The sequence below is a fragment of the Nematolebias whitei genome, chromosome 5, assembly GCF_014905685.2.
Source record: "Nematolebias whitei isolate Nwh7 chromosome 5, NemWhi1, whole genome shotgun sequence".
Classification (NCBI taxonomy): domain Eukaryota; kingdom Metazoa; phylum Chordata; class Actinopteri; order Cyprinodontiformes; family Rivulidae; genus Nematolebias; species Nematolebias whitei.
In genome coordinates, this window is record NC_056502.1 from 53,892,053 (window position 1) to 53,917,650 (window position 25,598).

Consider the following 25,598-nt stretch of genomic DNA (forward strand, 5'->3'; position numbering starts at 1 on the left):
ATTAACAAAAAAAAACGAAGTCCAGATGACATGATTCAACCTTTTTTGTTGTTATATACCTGGATGACTGAGAAAACAAACTTTGTGTCTTCTCTGAGTGCTTTTTATTTAAAACTTTCCACCCTCTGCATCACGTGAGAACATCTCCCAGTGAACAAAACATGCCCACCTGGACTAAAAACTGTGAGAAGCTTCAAAATGGCGTGAGAAACCTCGAGATAGCGTGAAAAACTGTGAGAAACTTCGAGATGGGGCGGGGGGGGGGGGGGGGAAGCCTCCTCCTCAGGCCTCTCGGGTGACTTACAATAACATGTACCAAAAACACTTTATATCACAGGTTATACAGTCAGAAAAACAAAATTTTATTAAATTCTTTATTCATTTGGGACCAGGGAGTGACAAGAGCGGAACCCTGTGTTTTCCTCTCCTTCTGAGACTCTGGAAATTACATTTTATTCAGAATTTCCTGAGCTTCTGCGAGAGGGGACAAGATCTGTTCTAGAAATTACAGAAAACATCACTAGAGTTCCTCCGCACCGGGATTTGAGCTGTACTGCAGCGTGAATCCCCTGATGAAAACGGTTCGCCTATCCTTCTGGAGCGTGCGCTGATTGCCACTCGTTTATAAAGTGTAGATGAACATATATCTGTGATATATTATCCATAAATTAAACGGATTCTTTCATTTTTCTGGACTGAATAATATCGTGCATTGAACGATTAAATGAGACGTTAATTTTCTTTGACCCATCAAATGAATGCGGTCATTTATTAACAGAATCAAAGTTTAACATCAAACATTTACATTAATTTGGCAACATTGATTTCAACAACAGCTTAATTAATTAGCTTTACAGTCAGAAACCATACGGCCATGGTATCTGGGTTAAGCTTTACAACAGACATTTCTGAAAATATCTGGATGATTTACTGGCAAGATAGAAGAGTTTTAAAGATGGGAAATGAAGTTTAAATGGAGAGAAAAGATGGATGAGGGAATATGTGTCGGTATCAGAATGGCACTCTCCATTCGATCCCAGCTTCCCCTCGGTACACTTAGGTAGTGGAAATCGACTCTTTACCTGTAGAAGATGTCTCCACTGGTACGGAGGTCCATTTAACGCCACCTTTCCAGCATCTCCGTAGGAACAGCTGAGAATCGTCCGAAGTAGTGACGGTACTTCGTTCGACACACATTCACCCCAAGGGTGGACTCACATGAGGAGTAAGTCCGTCAGAGTTCCACTCAGATGTGGAAGATTCCATAATTCCCACGAGACTCGGAAGAACTTCGGATCATGTCTGGAACCTCCTGTTCTCTCCAGCAACTTTTCTGTTCGGTTCTGCCCTCCGAACTGAACTGCTCTCCCACCGCACTGGTTGGAACTAGGAAGTGTCGACATTTAAAGAGTTCTGTTTCCGGTTCATTTGGGAAGTCCTGATTGGCTGAAAGAGCTAATCAGGGGTGTGTTTTTTATGACGTAAGAGGTCACTAGAAGTCAGAAAAACAGAAAAATGTTTTGGAACAGACAGAAAATGTTTTTGAGACAGACAAGAGAAATGTTTAGGTGAGTTGGGAGGAAACAGGTGCCAGCTTCTCTATTTACGTCTGAGAGGATTTAAAAACATGACAGTTCGTTCCAACAAACTTGTTTGCGTTTGTCTCCGACGTTTGACCGACTTACAACTTGCTCATTTCAGATAGAAGATTAAGAAAATGAATAATTACTCTGTAACAGACATTAACTAGATTTCTACTTTGAATGAGGATTAAAAATCATTTATACTGTTTCACAGTTGATTTAAAATGAGTAGTTCACTTCAACATTTAAAATGGTTTGAACTAAACACACTTTGATTATCAAGACATTTGTAAAATAGTAATGATAATAAAAAAGAGAGTGTTCTTTCAATTGATCAGTGCAGGACACACTTAGAAAGTCTCTGGATGGACTTGATTTTGTGTTTCTGGACTCAAATCAATGAAATGACAGTTCTTGTCCCAGGAAGGCCCTCAGGGCCAGATTTGACCTGAGGCTTAGTTCACTACAAAAGTTATAAAGTGGGCACGCGTTTATGCTGTGAACTTACAGGCATGCTGATGTGAGCTGGTGCGCGCTGAAGGAGAAAGAACAAACGCGCGCCCCCGCGCATGCAAATCGTTTGTGCATTTGCTGATGTTGCGGGACGCAGCTCATCTGTGCTGTGCTCACGTTGTATGCCGCTGCTCCATGTAAACGCTTGGGGAGCGGGTGCACGTATGAGCCGACATGCCCTGAAGAGTCGTGTGTGCGCGCCCTCATTCCTGCAAAGTCTTAAGCGAGGATTGCCGCAGGAGCGCGCGTTTGACGCTGGTGCGGTCAGGAAGCAGCGCACGGCATTGGTGGGGCGAGGTTAGGAAAAAGACTTGATTTCCAGAGTTCCCCCAGGAGAGGAGGAAGCCGGTTTATACTCCCGGTACTTCATGGTTCCGAAGAAGTCGGGAGGCCTCAGACCAATTCTGGATCTGTCTGCCTTCAACAAATTCATCATGGAACGACCTTTCTACATACTGACAGTGAAACGTGTTCTCGAATACGTGACACGAGGGGATGGGTTTGTGTCCATAGATCTGAAGGATGCATACTTCCACATTCTGATAATAAACAAACACAGAAAATTCCTCTGTTTTTCCTTTCAGGGGGCCTGTTTTCAGTACAGCAGTCTGCCATTTGGATACACACTCACCCCACGCATGTTCTCAAAATGTATGGAGTCAGCTCTCCAGCCGCTTCGAACGAGAGGGATAAAATCCTGTTTTATCTGGACGACCTCCTGCTGTTATCTCGGTCAAGAAAAAGAGGCAGAGACAAGAACGGTTGTTTTAGTGAATCATCTGTCTCATCTGGGATTCACAATAAATTGGAAGAAGAGCTCTATAATTCTGTCTCAGCGAATTACATTCCTTGGAGTGAATCTAAACTCAGTGAACATGACAGCTGCCCTGTCAGAACAGAGGTGGGAATCCCTGACATCATTGCTTCAGTTCGTCTGGCCCCTCAGAACAGTAACAGTGCTGACAGTCATGAGACTGCTAGGAATTATGTCAGCAGCTCACGTTATGGTGCCGCTGGGGTTAGTGTTTATGTGCTGCCTGCAAAGATTGTTCAATCGACTGAAAGTCGACCCTGTATGTCACAAACGGCACCTGATCTCCGTTCCCCCATCTGTGGGAGCGGATCTGAACCACTGGGGGAATTCCCTGAACCTGTCAGAGGGAGTTCCCCTGGGCAAAGTGAAGTCATTCACGTCGGTGTTCACAGACGCGTCCCTCTCCAGCTGGGGAGGGACCTGCCTGTCACAAACGATAGGAGGTGCGTGGCCGGCCAGCACGTCTTGTCACATAAATGTTTTGGAATTACAGTTGGGAAAGTGCTCAGACATTTTGCCCCACTGGTTCACGGTCATCGCGTGATGATCCACACAGACAACAGAACCACAGCGGTGTACATAAATCGCCAAGAGGGCGTGCGTTCAGCTCAGCTGCTGAACGCAGCCAGGAAACTGCTCTGCTGGGCACGCACACATTTACGTTCGATCAGAGCAGTTTATATCCCAGGCGTTCTAAACAGAGGAATAGGTATTATGTTGAAAGTAGGCCCTCTGGACAGAGATTGGTCTCTTCATCCAGATCTCATCTCGCTATTCTGGAGCAGGTTCAGGAGAGCAGAGGTGAACCTGATGGCCACTCAGGAAAACTCTCAGCGCGCCCTGTTCGTCTCTCTAAATCCACGGGATGCTTCACCACTGGGAGTGAACGTGTTTGCACACAAACCGTGGCCAAAGACGCTGATTTATGCCTTCCCTCCATTCCCCCTAATATCAGCACTATTGGAGAGGGTGAGAGAAGAGGATTGGAAAATGATTCTGATCACCCCAGAGCACATGAACACCTCATGGTTCCCGGTTCTGCAACAGCTGACGGGTCAACCGTGGAAGTTGTTGTGGAGAGAGGATGCGCTCTTGTAGGCGGGAGGAGCAATCAGGAGCCCCCCTATAATAGGTCAGCCCCTTTGGGTCTGGCTGCTGAACGAGAATGCTTAGAAAAATGTGTTTTTTTCCAAAGACGTAATATGTACCATCCAAGGAGCACGCGCAAAATCCACTACAGCTGTTTACGCTTCTAAATGGGCTGCTTTTCAGCGATGGTGCCTAGAAAAGGAGGTGGACCCGACTTCATGTCCCCTGGGCTGCATTTTATCCTACCTGCAGCTGCTGTTGGACAGAAACTTAGCTTTCAGCACAATTAAAACTTATGCTGCAACAATTTCTTCCTGTCATGAAGGTTTCAACGATAGAACAGTTTTCAATCACCCTTTAACAAAACGGTTTCTGAAAGGTGTGTGCCGGCTCAGGCCAGTGACGCGCGCCCTGGCACCACAGTGGGATTTAGTCTTTGTTCTCAGTGTGCTCACTAAAAATCCGTTTGAGCCCCGTGACCAGATACCTTTGAAGTATCTGTCACTCAAAACAGCCTTATTATTAGCTCTGACATCAGCTAAAAGAGTGAGCGACTTGTCAGGTCTGTCCATCGCTCCTTGTTGTTTCAGAATTCAAGGAGATGGGAGTTCAGCAGAACTCCGACCAAATCCTGCTTTTATACCCAAAAGCATAAGTTCGTTCAGGTCCAGAGTCATTACGCTGGACAGGTTCTGTCCCCCTCCCCATAAAACTACGGAGGAGGAACAGTTTCACCTGCTCTGTCCATTACGCGTACTCAGGTGTTATGTGACACGCACAGCCGCGATGCATAAATCCGAACAATTGTTCGTACATTTCAGAAAACGATCACAGGGTCAGCCTTTATCTTCCCAGCATCTGTCACATTGGTTATGTAAAGCTATATCACAAGCTTATAGTTCTTCTGGCCTTCAACCGCCTGAAGGACTCAGGGCTCATTCCACCAGAGGGATTTCTACCTCCACAGCTCTGCACAGAGGGGTGTCTGTGCAGGACATCTGCTCTGTGGCTTCATGGTCATCACCGACCCCCTTCATCCGTTTTTATTTACGAGATGTCTCCAGCTCTTTGCTGACACATTCAGTTCTCAGAGTTATGTCAGAGTGATTTTTTCACAATCACACAACTATATATATAAAAAAAACCTATAAAAACAACAAACAATAAAACAACACAGCCTTGCTCTGTCATTATTAATGGACTTTTTTTTTTCTACGATTATTCGTTCAAACAGGAATATTCCTTCTTCCTCTTTAGACATTTTTCCTTTTCTTATTCCTCTATTGTCTGATATGAATAAAACATTCCTTCAGTTAAGATCAGGCACAAAAGTTGCACGCCTGTAATCCAGTACGCACAAGGTACATGGGTCAATGGTGCGTCATTACGCTTGAATAAAGAAAGAGGTTTTAGGCGGATATCAGGTTGTTTTTGATGGTTCTCGGACAGACGCAGTGAGGCATGGACCATATCCTGCTCTGCCCTTCAAACCCAATAGTGACAGCTTTTAAAGGGTGTAGCTTACACGAAATAGAATGTTGGCTACATATTGTAACCTCAGATTCTATGAGTGTAAGCGTAGCCCTTTAAAAACTGGGCCTCACTGGCTGAAGAAAAAGAGTAAGCCTTTGGAAGTCGATCTCCGGTCCAGATTAAATTTATAACGGACTGGGTGGGGCCCACACAGCAGGTGGGCGTGGACTAGAAGTTTTCAGTGTTTGGCGCTCTGCGCGCGGGTAAACCCATTAGCGACAGTTTTTAAAGGGCTACGCTTACACTTATAGAATCTGGGGTTACAATACGTAACCAGTGTTATAGGAGCAGACCTGAATGGACATGACATGTTGGTGAAGGAAACAGAGCATGAGGAAGTGATGGGTAGGTTTGGTGTCAAGGAAAGAAACCAGGAAGGACAGATGGTGGTGGATTTTGCCAATAGAATGGAAATGGCTGTAGTCAATAGTTATTTCCAAAAGAGGGAGGAACATAGAATGACCTATAAGAGTGGAGGAAGGAGTACACAGGCTGACTGCATTCTGTTTAGAAGAGGAAACCTGAGGGAGATTGGAGACTGTAAGGTCCCCAGTCTTCCTCATCTCCCTCCTTCATGCAGGGGAAAGCATAAAGAAAGTAGCCTGTTCCTAAATGTGCATCAGCTTTAATCATTTAAATTATGAAAACAAGCCCACATCATTATATATGAACTTTAGTAGTGTATAGATAATCAAGATAAAAACAAGAGTTAGAGATGCTGCCAGTGACCCATTATGGTTACCACACACCTGTCTGTCACTCCCTGACTCCTGAGTTATTGAGGCAGACAAACAGTCACTGTGTAAAAACTATAGGCCAGATCTGAAAAATTATTAAACCTGTGAATGGTACATAACTCTGATAGTCACACATGAATTTTTATGTTTCTAAAGAATTTCATGTTGGTGAAAATCAACTTCCAGTTTGGAAGAAATTATTTTAAGCTAAAATATAACTAAATGTGTGGAAGTGCAGCAGTGCACTCTTTTTATTCATAGGGAAAGTGACAAAAAACAAAACATAGATCTTACAGCAGTGAGAGACGCACTGAGCAGACAACGATCCACATGTTTTGAATTTTAGTTTGTGTATGTATCCATAAGAGTTGTAGGAGTAAGGAGAATTCTGAAGAATCAAAAACTCAAGTCAAAAAGTGGTATGCCATCAATTGAGCATGCAGTATTAAAATCTGTTTAAAAACATATCCAATTCAATTTTTTTCTATTAAGTTTTTTATAGATCAGGTCTCTCTTGTACATGAGTCCTCGAGGCTCAATGGGATTAACCTGTCTAAATAAAAGTTGAATGAATTAATTAATATAGCGCCAAATCACAACAGATGTTGTCTCAGGACACTGAACAGAAACATTCACATACATAAAAAGTTAATTAGTAAAGCAGATTGTGTTGAATGTTCACTTTGTCACACTCTCCCATTCTAAGCAAGCACAAAGGAGACGGTGGAAAGTAAAAACTCCCTTTTAACAGGAAGAAACCTCCAGCAGAACCAGGCTCAGGGCAAGCGGCCATCTACTTCAATCAGCTGGGTTTGAGAGGACAGGAAGGAGCAACAGACAAACACAGAATGACAGGTCCAGGTGTACTTTCTATAGGAGGAAAGACAAAAAAAACACATGTTAATATAGAAATAATTACAAATACAAACAGGTACAAACATATGTCATAGTGTAGAGCTTAGATCCTTATATTCTGTTTATTTTTACACTTTATATTTTTGCTATTTTGGGGTACAACTGGGACCTTGAATCAGGGCCAGAGTGGGACTCATTTGCAGCTCTGGAGTTTCATGCCTCGGACTGGCCCACTTTAGATCATGACCTATTATTATTAAAATTATGTAATTATAACCTTACATCAGGGGTGATTCTAGAATATGCCCTTTAGGAATGGCAATGCCTCCTGGCTTGAACAAAGCAGTGACCATTGGTGTCAGAAGCTTTTGTAATGTGTGTGGTTGGGGGGGCAATTGGTTGGGAGGGTCTGGGAGCAAGGCCGGATTAACCATGTGGGCAACTGGGCAAGTGCCCAGGGGCCCACAATCTCTAAGGGGCCCAGGGCAGTGAGAGCACAAGCAAAATATCTGGTTATCTCCTGCTTTACTTGCAGCCCTGCGCTGCACAGAGACACTGCTGCACTGCACCGCCCGCCTCCTCCTAGCGCGGCTGCTGCAGCTCTCGTGTTTTGTTTTTAATTTTTTCAATCGGATCCTCCACGGCACGACCTGTCAATCAATCCAGAAGGCATGTCAGCAACTGACCAATCGATTACCTCAATTTGTCCCGAAGGTAAATGCCCCTTACCTGCTGACAAGACCGTCAGGTTTTTTTCTTGAGAACCTTCTTGTTTTAATTAAAACAATATGTTTTTATGCTGGTGAAGATTCTCAGTCATCCAGGACATGATGAATTCAAAAAGCGTTCAATACAAAACAACTGGACTTTATTTGTAACAGAAGACGTTTCGCTCCTCATCTGAGGAGCTTTCTCAATTCAAAGAGCAGAGAGTGAGAGATACAGGTTATAAGGCTGAGTGAGATAAGACACACACACACACAAACACATATATGTAGATTGGCAGTTCACACCTAAAAACCTAAAACAGTAGGTCTTTGTTCCTCTAATTCACAGACGAGGCCCCTCTGTTCCCATCAGGTGTGAGGCTGTCCTCTCTCTCCATTTGAACCAAACAGTCCAAAAAAGGCAGCTTGTTGTCGTTAGCATCCTCTCTGGTGAACTTGATGTTGTTATCGACCGAGTTAATGTGTCTGGTGAACGCTTCTATTTCCTTGGCTTGGATTTTGACCCAGTTGTCATCCACATAACGGAACCAATGGCTTGGCTTAGTTCCCTCATAGGAGTGTAGGGCTCTCTGTTCCACTTCCTCCATGTAGAGATTGGCAACAATGGAGAGAGAGGACAGCCTCAACATTGAAGTGTTGTCAGGGATCTGATGGCAGAGGATCCCACACACAAACTCAGAATGGTTTTAAAATGTTTATTGAATGAATAAACAGCTTCTGATGATTCGGGTCCAGAGCTGGAACTGTGTCTAAAACGATACAGAGGAGAGGTTAGTGTTTTGACAGAATAACAAAAGTTATCTGAATACAGACGGTCTGGAAAAACACTAACCTTTCTTGTTGTCGGGGGCTGCTCAGCAGAGACACGGAGCTGAAGGGACGAAGGAGAATCCAGAGGCGTAGTCGAGGACGAGCAGAGTTCATTAACGGGATCCGAAAAGGCGACAGTACCAAAAGGGAGAGGCGAAGGCGAAATCCAAAAACGTGCAAAGGTCATTAACAAGGTCTGAAGGGCTGAGGCACAAAAAGGAGCAGGCAAAAAACGTGGTCGAGGAAACAGGCGTGGGTCAAGATGCAAAGAGCTGTGAGACTATGGAAACGCTGGATAACTGTGACAAAAGCAAGCAGTTGATCTGGCAAAGAGTGAAGAAAGCAGGAAGTATAAATACACCCAGAAACAGGTGGAGACCATCAGCAGTAATCAGAGAGAGAGAGAGGTGTGACATGCAGCAGGCTGTCAGAAGCAGCAGAGGAAAATACCAGAGGAGCAGAGAAGAATATCAAACAGTGAACAGAGTGATAAATAAAAGGAAAAACAGAGTGTAAACTGTGACAGATCCCCCCCTTAAGGCGTGACACCTGACGCGCCCCGAGGTTGGTCCGGGTGGAGACGATGGAAGTCTTTGATGAGGGACTTGTCGATGATGTGACGGGAGGGGACCCAAGAGCGTTCCTCTGGGCCGTATCCCTCCCAGTCGACCAGATAGTGGACTCCTCGGCCCCATCTCCTGGAACGGAGGAGTCGACGTACGGTGTAGGCGGGTGCCCCATCGATGATCCGGGTGGGTGGGGGGGTTTCTGGGGCGGGGTGATAACGGGAGGGCAAGAAGGGCTTGATCTTGGATACGTGGAAAGATGGGTGGATTCTCATGGACTTGGGTAGAGATAGGCGGACAGAAACTGGGTTGATGACTTTGGATATGGGGAAAGGGCCAATAAAACGGGGAGCAAGTTTGCGTGAGTCTACTTTTAATGGGAGGTCTCTGGTGGAGAGCCATACCTTTTGACCCTCCTGATAAGTGGGTTGTTGAGACCTCCGCCGGTTAGCCCCTTTAACGTAGGCTGCGGAGGTCTCCAGGAGGGCTCGTCTTGCTCTCCGCCAAATGCGTTGGCAGCGTAAGGCTGACTGGTGAGCAGAGGGTACTTGGGCTTCACATTCCTGGAGGGTGATAAGAGGGGGCTGAAAACCAAAAACAGTATAAAACGGGGACAGACCGGTAGCAGATGAAGGGACGGTGTTGAGGCCGTGTTCGACCCAGGACAGGTTGGGGGACCACTGGCTGGGATCCTTCTGACAGAGGATCCTCAGCTTGGCCTCGACCTCCTGGTTCGCCCTCTCCGTCTGACCATCCGTCTGGGGATGAAAGCCAGAGGAGAGGCTAATGGAGACCCCCAGGAGGTCGCAAAACTCTCTCCAGAATTTAGAGATAAACTGAGGTCCTCTGTCAGAAACGATATCCGTTGGCAGACCGTGCAGGCGAAAAACCTCACGTGACATGATCCCAGCCAGGACCTTGGCTGAGGGGAGCTTGGGAAGGGGGACCAGGTGGACCATTTTGGAGAACCGGTCAACGACCGTCAGAATGACGGTGTTGCCAGCAGAGGAGGGAAGACCAGTGATGAAATCAAGGCTGATGTGGGACCATGGGCGTGACGGGATAGGAAGGGGACGGAGGAGACCAGAAGGGGGACGACGTGAGGATTTTGCTTGGGAACAGGCAGGGCAGGATAAAACAAAAGAGCGCACGTCCTGGTTTAGCGTGGGCCACCAGAACTGTGCGTGAACTAAAGAGACAGTCTTAGAAAAACCAGGGTGACAAACTAGGCGGGAGCTGTGGTAAAACTTGAGGACTTCTTGAATAAAATCAGGGGGTACAAATAATCGGTCAGGGGGACAGTTGGTTGGAGGAGGGTGCAACTGGTTGGCCTGTCGCAGGTCCAGTTCCAATTGAGTGACAGCCAGGCGGGCAGAGTTCGGGAGGATAAACTCCCCGGTGGGAGGGGGCGAGGAACAAGAATCCTCCTCCATGATGCGAGAGAGGGCATCAGGTTTGGTGTTCTTGTGACCGGGTCTATAGGTGAGTGCAAAGTTGAAACGAGAAAAGAAAAGTGCCCACCTGGCTTGTCGAGGGTTGAGGCGTTTGGCCGACTTAAGGTACTCGAGATTTTTATGGTCGGTCCAAACCTGGAATTGGAACTGGGCGCCCTCCAACCAGTGCCTCCACTCCTCCAGCGCCAGCTTAACAGCGAGCAGTTCACGTTCCCCGACGTCGTAGTTCCGTTCAGCTGGTGATAGACTTCTAGAGAAGAAAGCACAGGGGTGAATAATTCCTTCCTCGTTTTGTTGGCTGAGAACTGCCCCCACGCCCACACTAGACGCGTCTACTTCTAAGATAAATGGTACCTCGGGGTTGGGGGTATGGAGAACAGGGGCAGTAGAAAACAGAGTCTTTAATTTATTAAAGGCTGCATTAGCTGCCTCAGTCCATAGGAACCTCTTTTTAGAGGAGGTGAGAACATGGAGGGGGTTAGCAATGAGGCTATAGTCTTTAATGAATCTACGATAAAAGTTGGCAAACCCCAAGAATCTCTGTAGCTGTTTCCGATCCTTGGGTACTGGCCAATCTAGTACCGCAGACACCTTATCGTGACTCATTTCAACCAAGTTTGGTGAAATCTTAAAACCGAGAAAGGATGTGGATGACTGGTGGAAATCGCATTTTTCAGCTTTGACAAATAGATTATTTTGTAGTAACCGGGTGAGAACAGATCTGACGTGTTTTTTGTGTGATGTTAAGTCTTTGGAAAAAATTAAAATATCGTCAAGGTAAACAAAAACAAACTGATTGACCATGTCCCTTAGGACATCATTGACCAGAGACTGGAACACTGCTGGGGCGTTGGTCAAACCAAAGGGCATGACCAAATATTCGTAGTGACCATTGGGTGCGTTGAAGGCCGTCTTCCACTCATCTCCCTCACGGATGCGTATCAGATGATACGCATTACGGAGGTCAAGTTTGGTGAAGACGGAAGCGCCTTGGATGAGGTCAAAGGCGGATGACATTAAAGGGAGAGGGTATTTGTTCTTTATGGTTATCTTGTTTAACCCTCTATAGTCTATGCAGGGTCTTAAGGATCCGTCCTTTTTCCCCACAAAGAAGAACCCAGCTCCTGCTGGGGAGGTAGAGGGTCTGATGATGCCGGCTTGAAGCAAGGTCTTGATGTACTCCTGCATGGCTTCTTGTTCAGGAGTAGATAGGGCGTACAGGGCCCCTTTAGGGGGAGTAGACCCAGGGGCCAAGTCAATAGGGCAGTCGTAAGACCTGTGGGGTGGTAACGAGGTGGCCTTGACTTTATTAAAAACCTCCTTTAGGTCATGGTATTCTTTGGGAACCTTAGAAAGGTCTGGGTAAGTCTCTTCAATATTGTCCCTGGGCACAGAGGGAATAACCGCATCGAAAAGACAAGATGCTAAGCAGTTATCAGACCACCCCACGATCTCCTTCTGTTGCCAGTTGATGTGTGGGTTATGTTTTGAAAGCCATGTGGCCCCTAGGACAACAGGAGAATGTGGAGATTTGATAATAAAAAACTGTAAAGTCTCCTTGTGATTACCTCCTATGATTAATGTCACAGGTTCAGAAATTAATGAAGAGTCGTGAAGAGGGTGACCATCTAAGGCAACAATGGACAGTGGTCTGGGGGATTTTAACAGTTTTATTCCTAGCTCTCGGGCAAATTGAAGGTCCATGAACTCAGAATCAGCCCCTGAGTCGATGAGTACTTTTGTGGAGGTGCAGGTCTTACCAGGAGCGGACAGCTCAGCAGGAAAAGTGAAGGGTGAGGAGATTACAAGGTTCTGGGTCTGACTCAGCAGGAGCCTCCTCTTCTCTGCTGAGTCTGGTCTTTTAACGGACAGTTGGAGATGTTGTGAGTATTTTGGCCACAGTAGAAACACAACCGATGTCGACGTCTCCTCTCCCGTTCCTCTGGGGTGAGGCGGCTGCGTCCAATCTGCATGGGCTCCTCTTGTGATGTTTCTGGTGGATGTGGTGGAGAGGGAGGTCCCAGGGTAAGTCGTCTGGGCACCTCTCTTGGTTCCTCGAGGGGTCTTGAAGTTCTGCTGACCCTTTCAGCTCGTTCCCGAGACCTCTCCATCAAGCGCAGATCCACCCTTGTCGCCAAATCCTCCAAGTCCTTCAGTGAGTCTGGGTATCGCTTGGTTGCCAGGTAGTCCTTGATCTCCTCGTTAAGTCCTCGGTAAAAAGAATCAGTTAAAGCCTCTTCATTCCATTTGCTACTAGCAGCCGTAGCGTGAAAATCAATAATATACTCAGTAACTCTTCGTTTACCTTGCTTCAATGTAAACAGTCTACGAGCAGCCTCTCTTTCTGGGAGGATGGGGTCAAAAACTCTACACAGCTCTTTAGAGAATTCAAGAAAAGAGTAGCAGTACCTTGAGTCTTTTTGCCATTCAGATGTTCCCCAAGACTTAGCCTTTCCAGACAGGAGGGACACGGTATACGCCACCTTCGCACGTTCAGAGGGGAAGGCTGAGGGCTGGAGCTGAAAATTAATTTCACATTGCGTTAAGAATGGTCGGCACTGGTCCGGTGCCCCTGAAAACAGTTCTGGTGGTGTCAAACGTGGTTCCCGGAGAGGTTTGCTCGTGGTTCCAGTATGTGCATGACTGCCGACATGACTTGAGTCCTGAGGGTCAGAGTGAGGAGTAAGAGTCTTAATCATGTTTATGATTTTGTTCATGCCGGACTCTAACTTATTGATGGCACCTTCCACACCAGAGCGCCATTCTGAGCCCGGTGTAGGATCCATAATTTGGCCAGATCAATCTGTCAGGGATCTGATGGCAGAGGATCCCACACACAAACTCAGAATGGTTTTAAAATGTTTATTGAATGAATAAACAGCTTCTGATGATTCGGGTCCAGAGCTGGAACTGTGTCAAAAACGATACAGAGGAGAGGTTAGTGTTTTGACAGAATAACAACAGTTATCTGAATACAGACGGTCTGGAAAAACACTAACCTTTCTTGTTGTCGGGGGCTGCTCAGCAGAGACACAGAGCTGAAGGGACCAAGGAGAATCCAGAGGCGTAGTCGAGGACGAGCAGAGTTCATTAACGGGATCCGAAAAGGCGACAGTACCAAAAGGGAGAGGCGAAGGCGAAATCCAAAAACGTGCAAAGGTCATTAACAAGGTCTGAAGGGCTGAGGCACAAAAAGGAGCAGGCAAAAAACGTGGTCGAGGAAACAGGCGTGGGTCAAGATACAAAGAGCTGTGAGACTATGGAAACGCTGGATAACTGTGACAAAAGCAAGCAGTTGATCTGGCAAAGAGTGAAGAAAGCAGGAAGTATAAATACACCCAGAAACAGGTGGAGACCATCAGCAGTAATCAGAGAGAGAGAGAGGTGTGACATGCAGCAGGCTGTCAGAAGCAGCAGAGGAAAATACCAGAGGAGCAGAGAAGAATATCAAACAGTGAACAGAGTGATAAATAAAAGGAAAAACAGAGTGTAAACTGTGACAAGTGTACAGGAAACCAACCCACACAGACCAGTATCTTCTGTTTGACTCCCACCATCCACTGGAACACAAACTCTCTGTCATCAGAACTTTACAACATCGGGCCGAATGCGTCCCTACAAAGACAGAAGGGAAGGAAAAGGAACTGAAACACGTTCAAGAAGCTCTTCAAACATGTGGATATCCTAACTGGGCTTTTGTCAAGTCAGAGAGGAAATCTACAAAACACACTAATAAACAGAAAAAGGAGAACAACAGACGTAAAAACATTGTCATCCCTTATGTTGCTGGAGTATCAGAGAAATTCAGAAGGATCTTCAACAAACACAACATCCCAGTACATTTCAAACCCAGCAGGACTCTCAGACAGAGGCTGGTCCACCCTAAGGACAAGACACCCATACACAAACAGAGTGGTGTAGTGTATGCGGTCCAGTGCAGCGAGGACTGTCCAGATCTCTACATTGGAGAAACTAAACAGCCTCTTCACAGACGCATGACTCAACACAGGAGAGCCACCTCCTCTGGACAAGACTCAGCTGTTCACCTCCACCTCACAGATAAGGGACACTCTTTTGAGGACCAAAATGTGCACATTTTGGACCGAGAACACAGATGGTTTGAGAGGGGGGTGAAGGAAGCAATTTATGTAAAAAGAGAAAAGCTGTCTCTTAACAGAGGAGGAGGCCTCAGATTTCCACTTTCAAAAACATATAATGCAACTTTAAAACAGATTCCCAGCCGGTTTTCACACCTGATGGGAACAGAGGGGCCTCGTCTGTGAATTAGAGGAACAAAGACCTACTGTTTTAGGTTTTAGGTGTGAACTGCCAATCTACATAAATATGTGTGTGTGTGTGTGTGTGTGTCTTATGTGTGTGTGTGTCTTATCTCACTCAGCCTTATAACCTGTATCTCTCACTCTCTGCTCTTTGAATTGAGAAAGCTCCTCGGATGAGGAGCGAAACGTCTTCTGTTACAAATAAAGTCCAGTTGTTTTTGTATTGAACACTTTTTGAATATGATTTATCTGTTGTGGGATCATTTTAGCAGTTTTGCAGAGTTTTAATCTACTTAATGAAGAATATTATGACTTAAAATCGTTCATAAAACAGGAAGGAGGGCTTATTATCCCTCCTCTTACTACAGTGAATGTGGTACTTTGTTATAAGTACGACTATATGTATGTCATCAGAGAAAGCTGAGCTTCAGTTATCCACATAAAGTAAAATGTCATCAGCATGAAAAGAAGGAATGTTAAGTTTGAGATTAATCCAGTTTCTGATGTTTGACCAAACACTTTGTAATGACATGAAAAAACATATTCGAGGGATTCATCTTGTGATTTACAGAAGACACAAATCAACCTCAAATTGAAATCTTCTTTGCAGAAACATGGCTACAGGATATCCTGATGCATGCTCAATAATCCAGGTAGAAAAATCTAAAAAAGTTAAATCTGGTCCTCTGGACATTCAAAAGAAACAAAACAAAGCAAATCAACAAAAAATGTAGAAACGTTTCGTCTCTCGTCCGAGAGACTTCCTCAGTCTGAGGTGCTGTATTCAGCTCAGTCTCTTTTAAATAGCACCTTCTCAGAGTGGATCAACCAGTTTGCTGCTGACAACCAAAACCAGCTGATCACATGTTCAAGAAGGACCATCAGCCTAACAATGGATCATTAGCACACTGATGGCTGTTTACTGTTCACAGAGGGCTGAGTGATACTAGCAATCACAGCATTGTAAGAGGGGGACAGTTGAACCCGGAGGCTCCACCCCTGTTTAATGATGGACGATTTCTTTTCACAAAGATGGCCTCCTTTACTCCTCTCTCAAACCATCGTTCCTCTCTGTCCTGGATGTGAACATCTTCATCCCTGAAAGAGTGACCGCTGGCCTGGAGATGAGTGTAGACCGCAGAGTCCTGGCCTGATGATGTTGATCTTCTGTGCTGGGCCATCCTTTTGGCCAGTGGCTGTTTAGTTTCCCCGATGTAAGACTGATCACCCTCCTGACACTGAACAGCATACACAACATTACTCTGTTTGTGCCGGGGGACTGGATCTTTGGGATGAACCAGTCTTTGCCGTAATGTATTTTGAGTCAAACTGCAAGTCAGTTTGACTCCCATCACCCTTTGGAGCACAAGTTAGGAGTCATCAGGACTCTGTACCACAGAGCAGACAGCGTCCCCACTAGCTCAGGAGCCAGGCAGAAGGAGAAATCCCACACAAGACAGGCTCTAGAGCAATGTGGATATCCTAACTGGGCCTTCCTGAAAGCAGAGAAGAAACCCAAACAGGACTCCAGTCAGCCAACAGGTGAAAAGGAGGAACCCAGACCCAGACCAGTGGTCATTCCGTATGTTGAGGGAGTATCAGAGAAACTGAGACGTTTATTTTCTAAACATAACGTCCCAGTGGCTTTTAAACCCCAAAATACATTACGGCAAAGACTGGTTCAGGATGTTTCAGTGAAGACAGCTGCTGCTGTGTTGTCCATGATGTCTGTCCATCATGAAGGATGTTGTTGTTTGTTGTTGTTTTCTGGAATGAGAGAGTAAATATGAATTATATTATAATTTACAGCAACTCAAGAAATGCCTTGTTTCACTTACAGTGTTAGGTTCAGGCAAAAGTAGCTAAAAGAACAATTAAACACACACACACACACACACACACACACACATATATATAAAATACTTAATTACACACATTTGAGTAGATGTAATAAATTACTTTAATTCCTGTTTAAATGCAATTCATCCTGCCATACCTGCAGTGTCTTCAGACTTTGCCAGCAAATTAAAAGTTGAAGCTTAATCATTAAATTATTATCTTTGTGTTAGATTTATTTATAAATCACATTTAAACACTGCTTGTACCAATTAAATTAAATAAAAAGTAACACATGTTCTCTATCACCGCCATTAATCAGATAAATAAACAAACAAGCTAACAGCTTCATCTACCAGACAGACTGACGTTACGTTTTCTCACTTGGAAACAGAACAATGTGTTAAATTGTAGAGACTCACCTGCAACACATGAGTTGGGAGTGAGACATGTGCTGAGCTCCCTTGACTCGGCGGCTGTGGCTGAGTGGTTAGAGCAGTCGGCCTCCAATGCAAGAGTTGGGGGTTCTAATCCACCAGCAGTCACATGTTGAAGTGTCCCTGGGCAAGACACTGAACCCCACATAGCCTCTGATGTGTGTCCCATCAGTGTATGAATGTGATAAAGCTCTGATTAGTCTCTTTAGAATGATTTGTTCAATTATCTTTGTAGAGATCTAGTATAGAGCTGTATGAATGGGTAAATGAGGACACAGATTGTTGTAAAGCACTTTAAGTATCTTGAAATAAGATAGAAAGGCGCTATATAAGTACAGTCCATTTACCATTTACCATTACTCCGACATGTTTACGTTTCATCAGCGTGGTTCTCCCGTGTCGTGTCATCACTTTTCAAAGCTGCATGTTGCACAGTTTTTATCTTTGTGAAGAGCTCCCACACTGTTGAAGACTTGGGTGGAACAGTTTTCTCTGCATCGGTCATTTGTAAAATTGATTTAATTTCCTTTGAAAACAGACTCTGCGCTGCTTTCCCCTCGCTCTGTTCAACTCGCGCTGCAGAGGTTTTTTTTTTTCAAACTTTATTCAATCAGTCAGCATTGACAATGCACTGCAGGTGAACAAAATGGCTCCACAGTGCCGTGAAAGACATTTATGGCGCAACCCAACTAACCGAAAATGTAATTTGTTGCCAACACTTTAAATAATTGATTTTTATCGATTTTATTGATTTGTTGTTACAGCCCTAATTTTAACGGGTTGTTTAACATCTAGTTTTACCTACATAAGTAAACTATTCAATAACTATTTTATAGTTAATGGCACAACCAGAAGTAGCCTGACCAACAGCTCTCCTTGTGTGAATAGAGCACACTCCGCTCTCCGCTTCTCTCACACATCCTAGTCACAGTCTAAGAAACACAGTAAGTTTACCTTTAAGGAAAGAAAAATCACTAACCAATTTGAAACAATTATAATAACTGCTTCTTACCAATGCCCTATCATAATGTAATATCATCATCATCCATCGTGTTTATTAGTAACTTAAAATACCTAATTAAAGGGGTGAAGGCTGCACAGAAGACTGTTGGAGTCAACATCCCCACCATCACAGACATCTACACCTCTAGATGTAGGAAGAGAGTCACCTGCATCTAGGGCTGAGTACCGAACCAAGGTTCTTAACCGAACTGCACTGGTCGGTGTATGGATTGAAACGTCACTCTTTTTTCGGTGTCAAGTTTTGGTATTGGCTGTAACGCGTCACGTGGTTTCAGCACACAGGCAGGTAAAACACCAGACATGTGACAAACAGACTACATGTTTACACCAAGAGCAGTATAGAGCTGCTGCACCTAATCTATGTATAATGTATGTCTATGGTGCTGGTGATGCCCACAGACGGGGTTGACGTGTGCAGCGCGTGTTGTCAAACGGCTTCAATTTATGAGCAGAAAGTTGCTTCGTGTTTTTCTGCGAGGAGAGAGGAGGACAGCAGCCTCCCCCCTCTTCCTCCTCTCAGCATTAAAGTCATCCTGTGAGTTTTAGAGAGCATGAACAGCCTGGTTCATTATCTCCAGGACCGGACTTGTCTTCATCAAAGAACTCCGAGGATGGAGCTGTGTCTTTGTTTCAGCTGGTAAGTTTAAGTTTGTTAACGTTACTGCAACTTAACACGTGCATTGCAGTGAATTAAACTACGATCCATGTAACGCTAACTTTAAGATATTAGTGTGTAAATTTATTTTATGGCTATCTACGTAGCTAGCTAAAATCTGAAGCTAACTAAAGAGTGACAGTAACAGATAAAGCTTGTAAAAATGTGCTCATCCATCCAGTCAGCTGCTTAAACAGTTCACTAATGTTCACCATTTGTTTATGTTCTCCTCACAGGAGGTTCTGACCCTGATGTGAAGAGGGCAGAGACAGACAAAAGAAAAGTGAGGTGGGGGCCACAGGACAGTCACAAACTTTGTTGTTAAAAGTTTTTTGCTTTTAACTACAGTAGAGCTGCATGGTGGAGGTAAGTTAAGCTGTAAAGGATGTTGTTGACCAGTTAAACTTTTGTCTCTCAACCTAGATAATGTTTTTGATCAATAATAACACAACCATGTTATTGTTGATGTTTTGTTCTCATGTCAATTAGGGAGATGATCAGAGCCCTAAACCTCAGAGAATCACAGAGAAGATTCAGGCAGAGATACAGAGGTGCAGAAGTCTGCATCAACCCTACCTCATTGAATCCAGTGACCTGCTGGTGGAATGTGAGGGACAATATGTCAAACTGACAACCAGGTATCTGTGTGTGCAACAAGCATCATCTACAGCCTCAGAGTGAACATGTTCTACTGCTGGAGACACCATCAGCCAGGAGCATCTTGTTTGTGTCCAGAGAAAACAGACATGTTGATGTTTCTGAATAAAAACTGTTCAGTGAAAAGGTCCTCAGTGTGTAGCAGTGAGCATTAGACACTGACATGTCACTGGTTTGAAACTGTTCTTTTGACCTGAAAATTATTTGTTTATTTTTATGTAAGAAAACTGCTTGGCATAGAAAAATACCAAAGTTAAAAAATAAAACTCACAATTTGTACTATAATGTGTAACATAATTTTCTTTTTGTTAGAATTAATAGTAATTACAAATTTTGTACCGAAAAAAGAATCGTCCAGGAACCGACACCGAAGTGAAGATACCGACACTGGTACCGGTACTGATTTTTTTTTAGAAAGGTACCCACCCCTACCTGCATCATGAAGGACCCCACTCACCCAGCACACACACTTTTTGCCCCATTCCCCTCAGGCAGGAGGTTGAGGAGCATTAAGTGTAGAACCACTAGACTGAGGAACAGCTTCTACCCTGAGGCTGTTAGACTCATGAATCTTTAACCAGGATAATTATCGTAATGCCACTTTAATTGGTGATATGTGACATGCCTGTTTACCTCCGCTGCGCTCCTCACTGCCTGCCCGGAGATATCGCTACAGATGCCGGGGAAAACGGGCTGGGCAGCTGGTAAAGCTTAAAGCCCTGCGCGCTGCATCTTCCTCTCCAGCTGGTGGTCATGGTTTCCATCGCCAGCTTCCGGCGTGCCCGGACTCCACTGCTGTTGGGTCCACTTTGGACAGTATCCGGATGTGTTTGGTCAACGCAAGATCTGTTACCAACAAAACTTATCCTCAGGGATTACTTTCAAGAGCACGATTTGGACTTTCTCTGCATCATAGAGACTTGGATGTCTCCGGGTGAGTCCAGCGACTTGACGGAATTATTGCCACCGAACTGTCTGTATTTTAACACACTGCGGCCATCAGGCCAGTGCGGTGGTGGATTATTAACAATATTCAAACCAACTTTTGACTGTAAACAGCTGCCTATCCCAGTTTCCCGCACCAGCTTTGAGCTGAGCGTCTTTGAACTCGGCCATTCGCCGTCGACTTTATGTGCGCTCGTCTACCACCCACCTCGATCTAAGGATTTCATAAATGAGTTTTCTGATTTCTTGGCTGAAATCACACCAAAATATGAGCATGTTTTCATTATTGGGGACTTTAATTTGCATGTGGGCTGTCAGGAGTAGCCCTTGGTTAAGGACCTTTTAGATTTATTGGACTCATTCAATCTAACTCAGCATGTAAACGGTCCCACCCAAGAGTGTGGACATAGACTGGACCTTGTTTTAACTCGTGATGTGACTTTTAGTAATCTTGAAATTGGTGATTATGTTTGTTCAGACCACATGCCAGTCAGGTTTGAGTTCACCCTCCCCAATCTAATTCCTAAGCCGTGCGTTCCTGCATGTAGTAGCCGGACCATTAACCACTTCACTGCCACACGTTTCACAGATGCTTAAAACTCTGAAATAGTAATTCAGCCCCCGGTGTTTCTCGCTACCACTTAGGAGCTGACATCCCAGTTCAACTTTGTCTGCTTAAAGACTATGGATCATGTCGCTCCTGTTAAAACTAAAAAAATCAAAACTCAGAGCAGAACCTTGGCTGAATGATGTCACCAAGGCCGTTAGGCAGCAATGCAGGAGGGCGGAGCACAAATGCAGGAAAGACAGGCTGTAGGTCTCTTTTCAAATACTGAAAGAGAGTTGGTGCCGTTATCAGAAAGCAGTAAAACTGCTAAATCCAAATACTTCTCTGATATAATTACCCCAAACTCTCACAACCCACGTGTCCTTTTTCTACCCTAAACTCTATTCTCCACCTCACTGAACCATCACCTCTGGAAGCCTCGACTGAGCTGTGTGAGAACTTCCTACATTTCTTTCTGGAAAAAATTGCAACCACCCGGGCTCTCATTTCCCCTCCAACTCATGACCCATCCATCCCACCTCAATCTGTAGCTCCATTTGACCATTTTGAACCCATCACTATCTTCTCTAGAACAGGTCATGTGCAGCTTGAAACCTTGTGGTTCCCCCTTTGATGTGGTCTCCCCTCGACTACTAAAGGAGGTTTTTTCTACTCTAGGTCCGTCCATTCTTGATATAGTAAACAGTAGTTTATCCACTGGCATGGTGCCAAAAACCTTTAAACATGCTGCTGTCCAGCCTTTCCTAAAAAAAAATACCTTGACCCCTCAGTCGTTTCCAACTTCCGGCCTGTCTCCAGACTCCCATTTGTTTCTAAACTACTGGAGAAAATAGTTGAGTCCCAGTTGAAGTGCTTCCTGCAGGGTCCCTCTATCTTAGATCTATTCCAATCTGGCTTTAAACCTCTCCATAGCACTGAAACTGTCCTACTGAAGGTTTTTAATGACATCATCTTATCAACAGATACTGGCGATTCTGTGCTGCTTGTCCTATTTGACCTTACAGCCATCGACCATGAGATCCTCATTGCTAGGTTGGAGCAGTGGGTGGGCATCACAGGGTCAGCCCTCAATTGGTTCAGATCCTACCTCGCTGACAGATCCTTTTGTGTCTCCATCAAGGATTTTAGTTCTGCAGCAGCAGAGCTTAAATGGGGGGTTCCGCAGGGGTCCATCCTGGGTCCCCTCCTATTCTCTCTATACCTGCTGCCGCTTGGTGCTATTTTCCAGAAACACAACATACCGTTTCACTTCTACGCCAATGACTGTCAAATTTACTTACCCCTAAGACACAATAGAACATGCTCTATTCAACCTCTGCTCGACTGCCTGGCTGACATCAGGGACTGGATGGCTTTAAATTTCTTAAGTTGCAAAGAAAAGAACTATGAAGTCATGTTGTTCCCTCCCAACGACACGGTCACAAACCACTGCATCGACCTTTCCGCTCTAACCCTGTCAGAAAAACAAAGAGTCACTAATCTGGGAGTGATAATGGGCCCTTCCCTGAAACTTAACAATCATGTAAGCATGATTGTTGAATCACGTTTCTTCCAACTGAGCTTGTCAGACAGGCCCCCTCCCTCTCTGTTTTCAAGTCCTGTTTAAAAACTCACTACTATTCAGTAGCATTCGACACCAGATGATCTGTGTTTTGAACTTGTATGCTCCACACTGGTTTGTCGTCATATTTATTATCTGCATCGTTTTTATGTCTATATTCTGATTCACCTTATTTTGTATATTGCTTTGTGTGTTGTCTGTTGTTCTGTCTGTACAGCGCTTTGATTGGCCTTGTCACTGTTTTAAGTGCTCTATAAATAAAATGGTATGGTATACCCATCTACTCACTACAAAGTCATGTTTGGGCTGCTGCTTAATATACCATATTATTTTACATTATTAGTGTTTAGCGTATATCTTATTGTATATCTTAGATCCTTAGGTATTGTTTCTTTTTATACTCTATATTTTTGCTATTTTGGGGTGTAACTGGGACCTTGAGTACACAATTTTGTTCCTCCTCATGTACCACATGTGATGCAAATGACAATAAAGAACCTTGAAGTTGAACTTGAACATTCCAGTAATGGGCTAGGTCTACTATAACCTTACCCAGTTGTAGGGTCAAGAGACGAACATGTAGCATTAAAACAGTATGAACAACATTCAGGAATTTTTTCTATAAAAACATTATCAAATCCAACAATTTTCAGTCATGTCATCTGGACAGTTTCTTTTTTTTTGTGCTGAAATGTTTCACCTTCCATCCAGAAGGCTTCATCAGTCAAGGAAACACACAACACAAAACTGAATCTTCCCCCAACAGCTTACTCCAAAGTGGAACAAACCAGTTATGTTGGTTCTAAGATGGTCTCTTTGGCACGCCCCCTCCTCCGGTGCCAGCCCTCTCCCTCGTCGACAGTCATGTCAAACTGGTTCAATACCAAGAAAGTCCATGCTCAATAGTCCATGTATACAATCCAACTATTTTCAGTCAGGTCATCTGGACAGTTTCTTTTTTTGTGCTGAAACGTTTCACCTTCCATCCAGAAGGCTTCATCAGTCAAGGAAACACACAACACAAAACTGATTCTTCCCCCAAACAGCTTACTCCAAAGTGGAACAAACCAGTTATGTTGTTGCTAAGAGGGCGTGCCAAAGAGACCATTTTAGCACCAACATATCTGGTTTGTTCCACTTTGGAGTAAGCTGTTGGGACCATGTTGCAGACCATGGGCTGCATGTCTGCAGGTAAGGGGCATTTACCTTCGGGATGAATTGAGGTTGCCGATTGGTCAGTTGATGACACGCATAATGGATTGATTGACAGGTGGCCTTGAGGTTCTAATTAGAGCTAAATAAAAAGACTACTTCCGCTGGCCATGTGTGGAGACAGGGCGGCTCAGGAGCAGCAGAAGCATTATGTGTTTTAATGTTGTTAATAAAAAGTTCTAAAAAAAAAAAAAAAAGCTTTGTAGGTTAGAAGTAGGATTTTGAATTCTATTCTGGATTTGACAGGGAGCCAGTGGAGAGAAGCTAAAACTGGAGAAATATGATCTCTCCTATCAACTTTCATTAAGACTCTGGCAGCAGCATTTTGGATCAGCTGAAAACATTTTAAAGAAGTTTTTGGACATCCAGATAGTAAACAGTAGCAATATCCTAGACATGATAAATGCATGGACCAGTTTTTCTGCATCATTTTTAGACCAGATGTTTCGAATCTTAGTGATATTACACAGGTGGTAGAAGGCGGTTTTGGTAACATTTTTAATGTGGGGGTTAGAAGCCATACATGTTTAAGAATGTCATCTCAGCTGTGTTTTTCATGCTCTGTGTGTGTGTTAGGTTTCAGGTGGAGTACATCCTTTCTGAGCCATCTGACAACTGGACTGGCAGGACAGGCCGGGTGGACGAGATGGTGCTGAGTGAGCTCCTCATAAGACCAGATGGATCCAGATGTTACGTTTGTGTGTGTGGTCCTTCAGCCTTCACAGAGCTAACAACAGGGTATAACATTAATAACGTTATCCATACAGATGTGATGGGAGCTACACTGAAGTTCCATCACATCTGGAATTACTATAGTAAAAGAAGTTACACTTGTTCAGTTCCAAGGTTTTTACCAGGTACTAAAATTATTATAATCTAATTTCAAGTGAACAAAACCACTCTGCAGATTCCATCCTATTTATAAAACACAAAAACAAGATGAAAGACGTGTCCCTTAGTCCAGCAGCCATAACGCTCAGTAGTGGTTTTCTGCAGTGCTTTAATGGTGTAACGTGGTTGTGGAGGAATTCTGGCCCACACTTCTTTCTAGCATTAATTCAGTTTATCCAAATATATATATTTATATATTTTTTTGTATGTTTGTTTGTTTGTCAATGTTAAATACAAGAACAAAAATAATAATAAGACCCTGTGCAATGTGCAACAAAGGTTTGGGGAGTTGGTTTCTGTACAGAACTGTGAAGGTCCCACCATAAGATTTTTTTTTTAAATTTTCTTTCGGCTGCTCCCTTCATCAGGGGTCGCCATAGCAAACTAAGTTGTGGGATGACTGAATGTCCTTCCTGACAACACAGACCACCGAGCTACCACAGAACTCTGTGTGGAGCAGGGAGCTGCCATCTGGGGTGCCCGGGATAGCAGCTGGTGGGAGTTAAGGGTCTTGCTCAAGGGCCCAGAGTGGGGCAAATGAGGGTAGAGGCAGGTGTGGGTGCTTCACCTTTACCACTCACATTTTCATGTTGTCTGTACCGGGAGTTGAACTGGCGATCTCCTTATTGCTGGCCCACCTTCTCTAACCTCTGCGTCACCAATCCCCTTGAAAGTGCCACCATAAGAAATGTTTGGTTTTCTCACTGGTGCTGTGCATTTTGGGTATACAAATATATTTTGGTCTTTGTTTCAGGAGTCTCGTGGTTTGTGCAGATGAAACTTTTCAGACCTTTCTTTATCAAGTTCTTCTGAAATCCTAAACAATCAATACTTTTCCAGCCTTAATATAG

General features: G+C 44.4%; 1 protein-coding gene across 1 annotated transcript in view; it reads left to right on the forward strand.

Moving 5' to 3' along the window:
• Window positions 1-25,598, forward strand: part of LOC119409580 (cytochrome b5 reductase 4) — a gene marked incomplete at its 5' end in the record, with an annotated part of 139,489 nt that overhangs the window by 109,247 nt on the left and 4,644 nt on the right. The window contains 1 exon segment of the mRNA XM_037676482.1: window positions 24,433-24,594. Coding sequence (XP_037532410.1) covers window positions 24,433-24,594 — 162 coding nt within the window.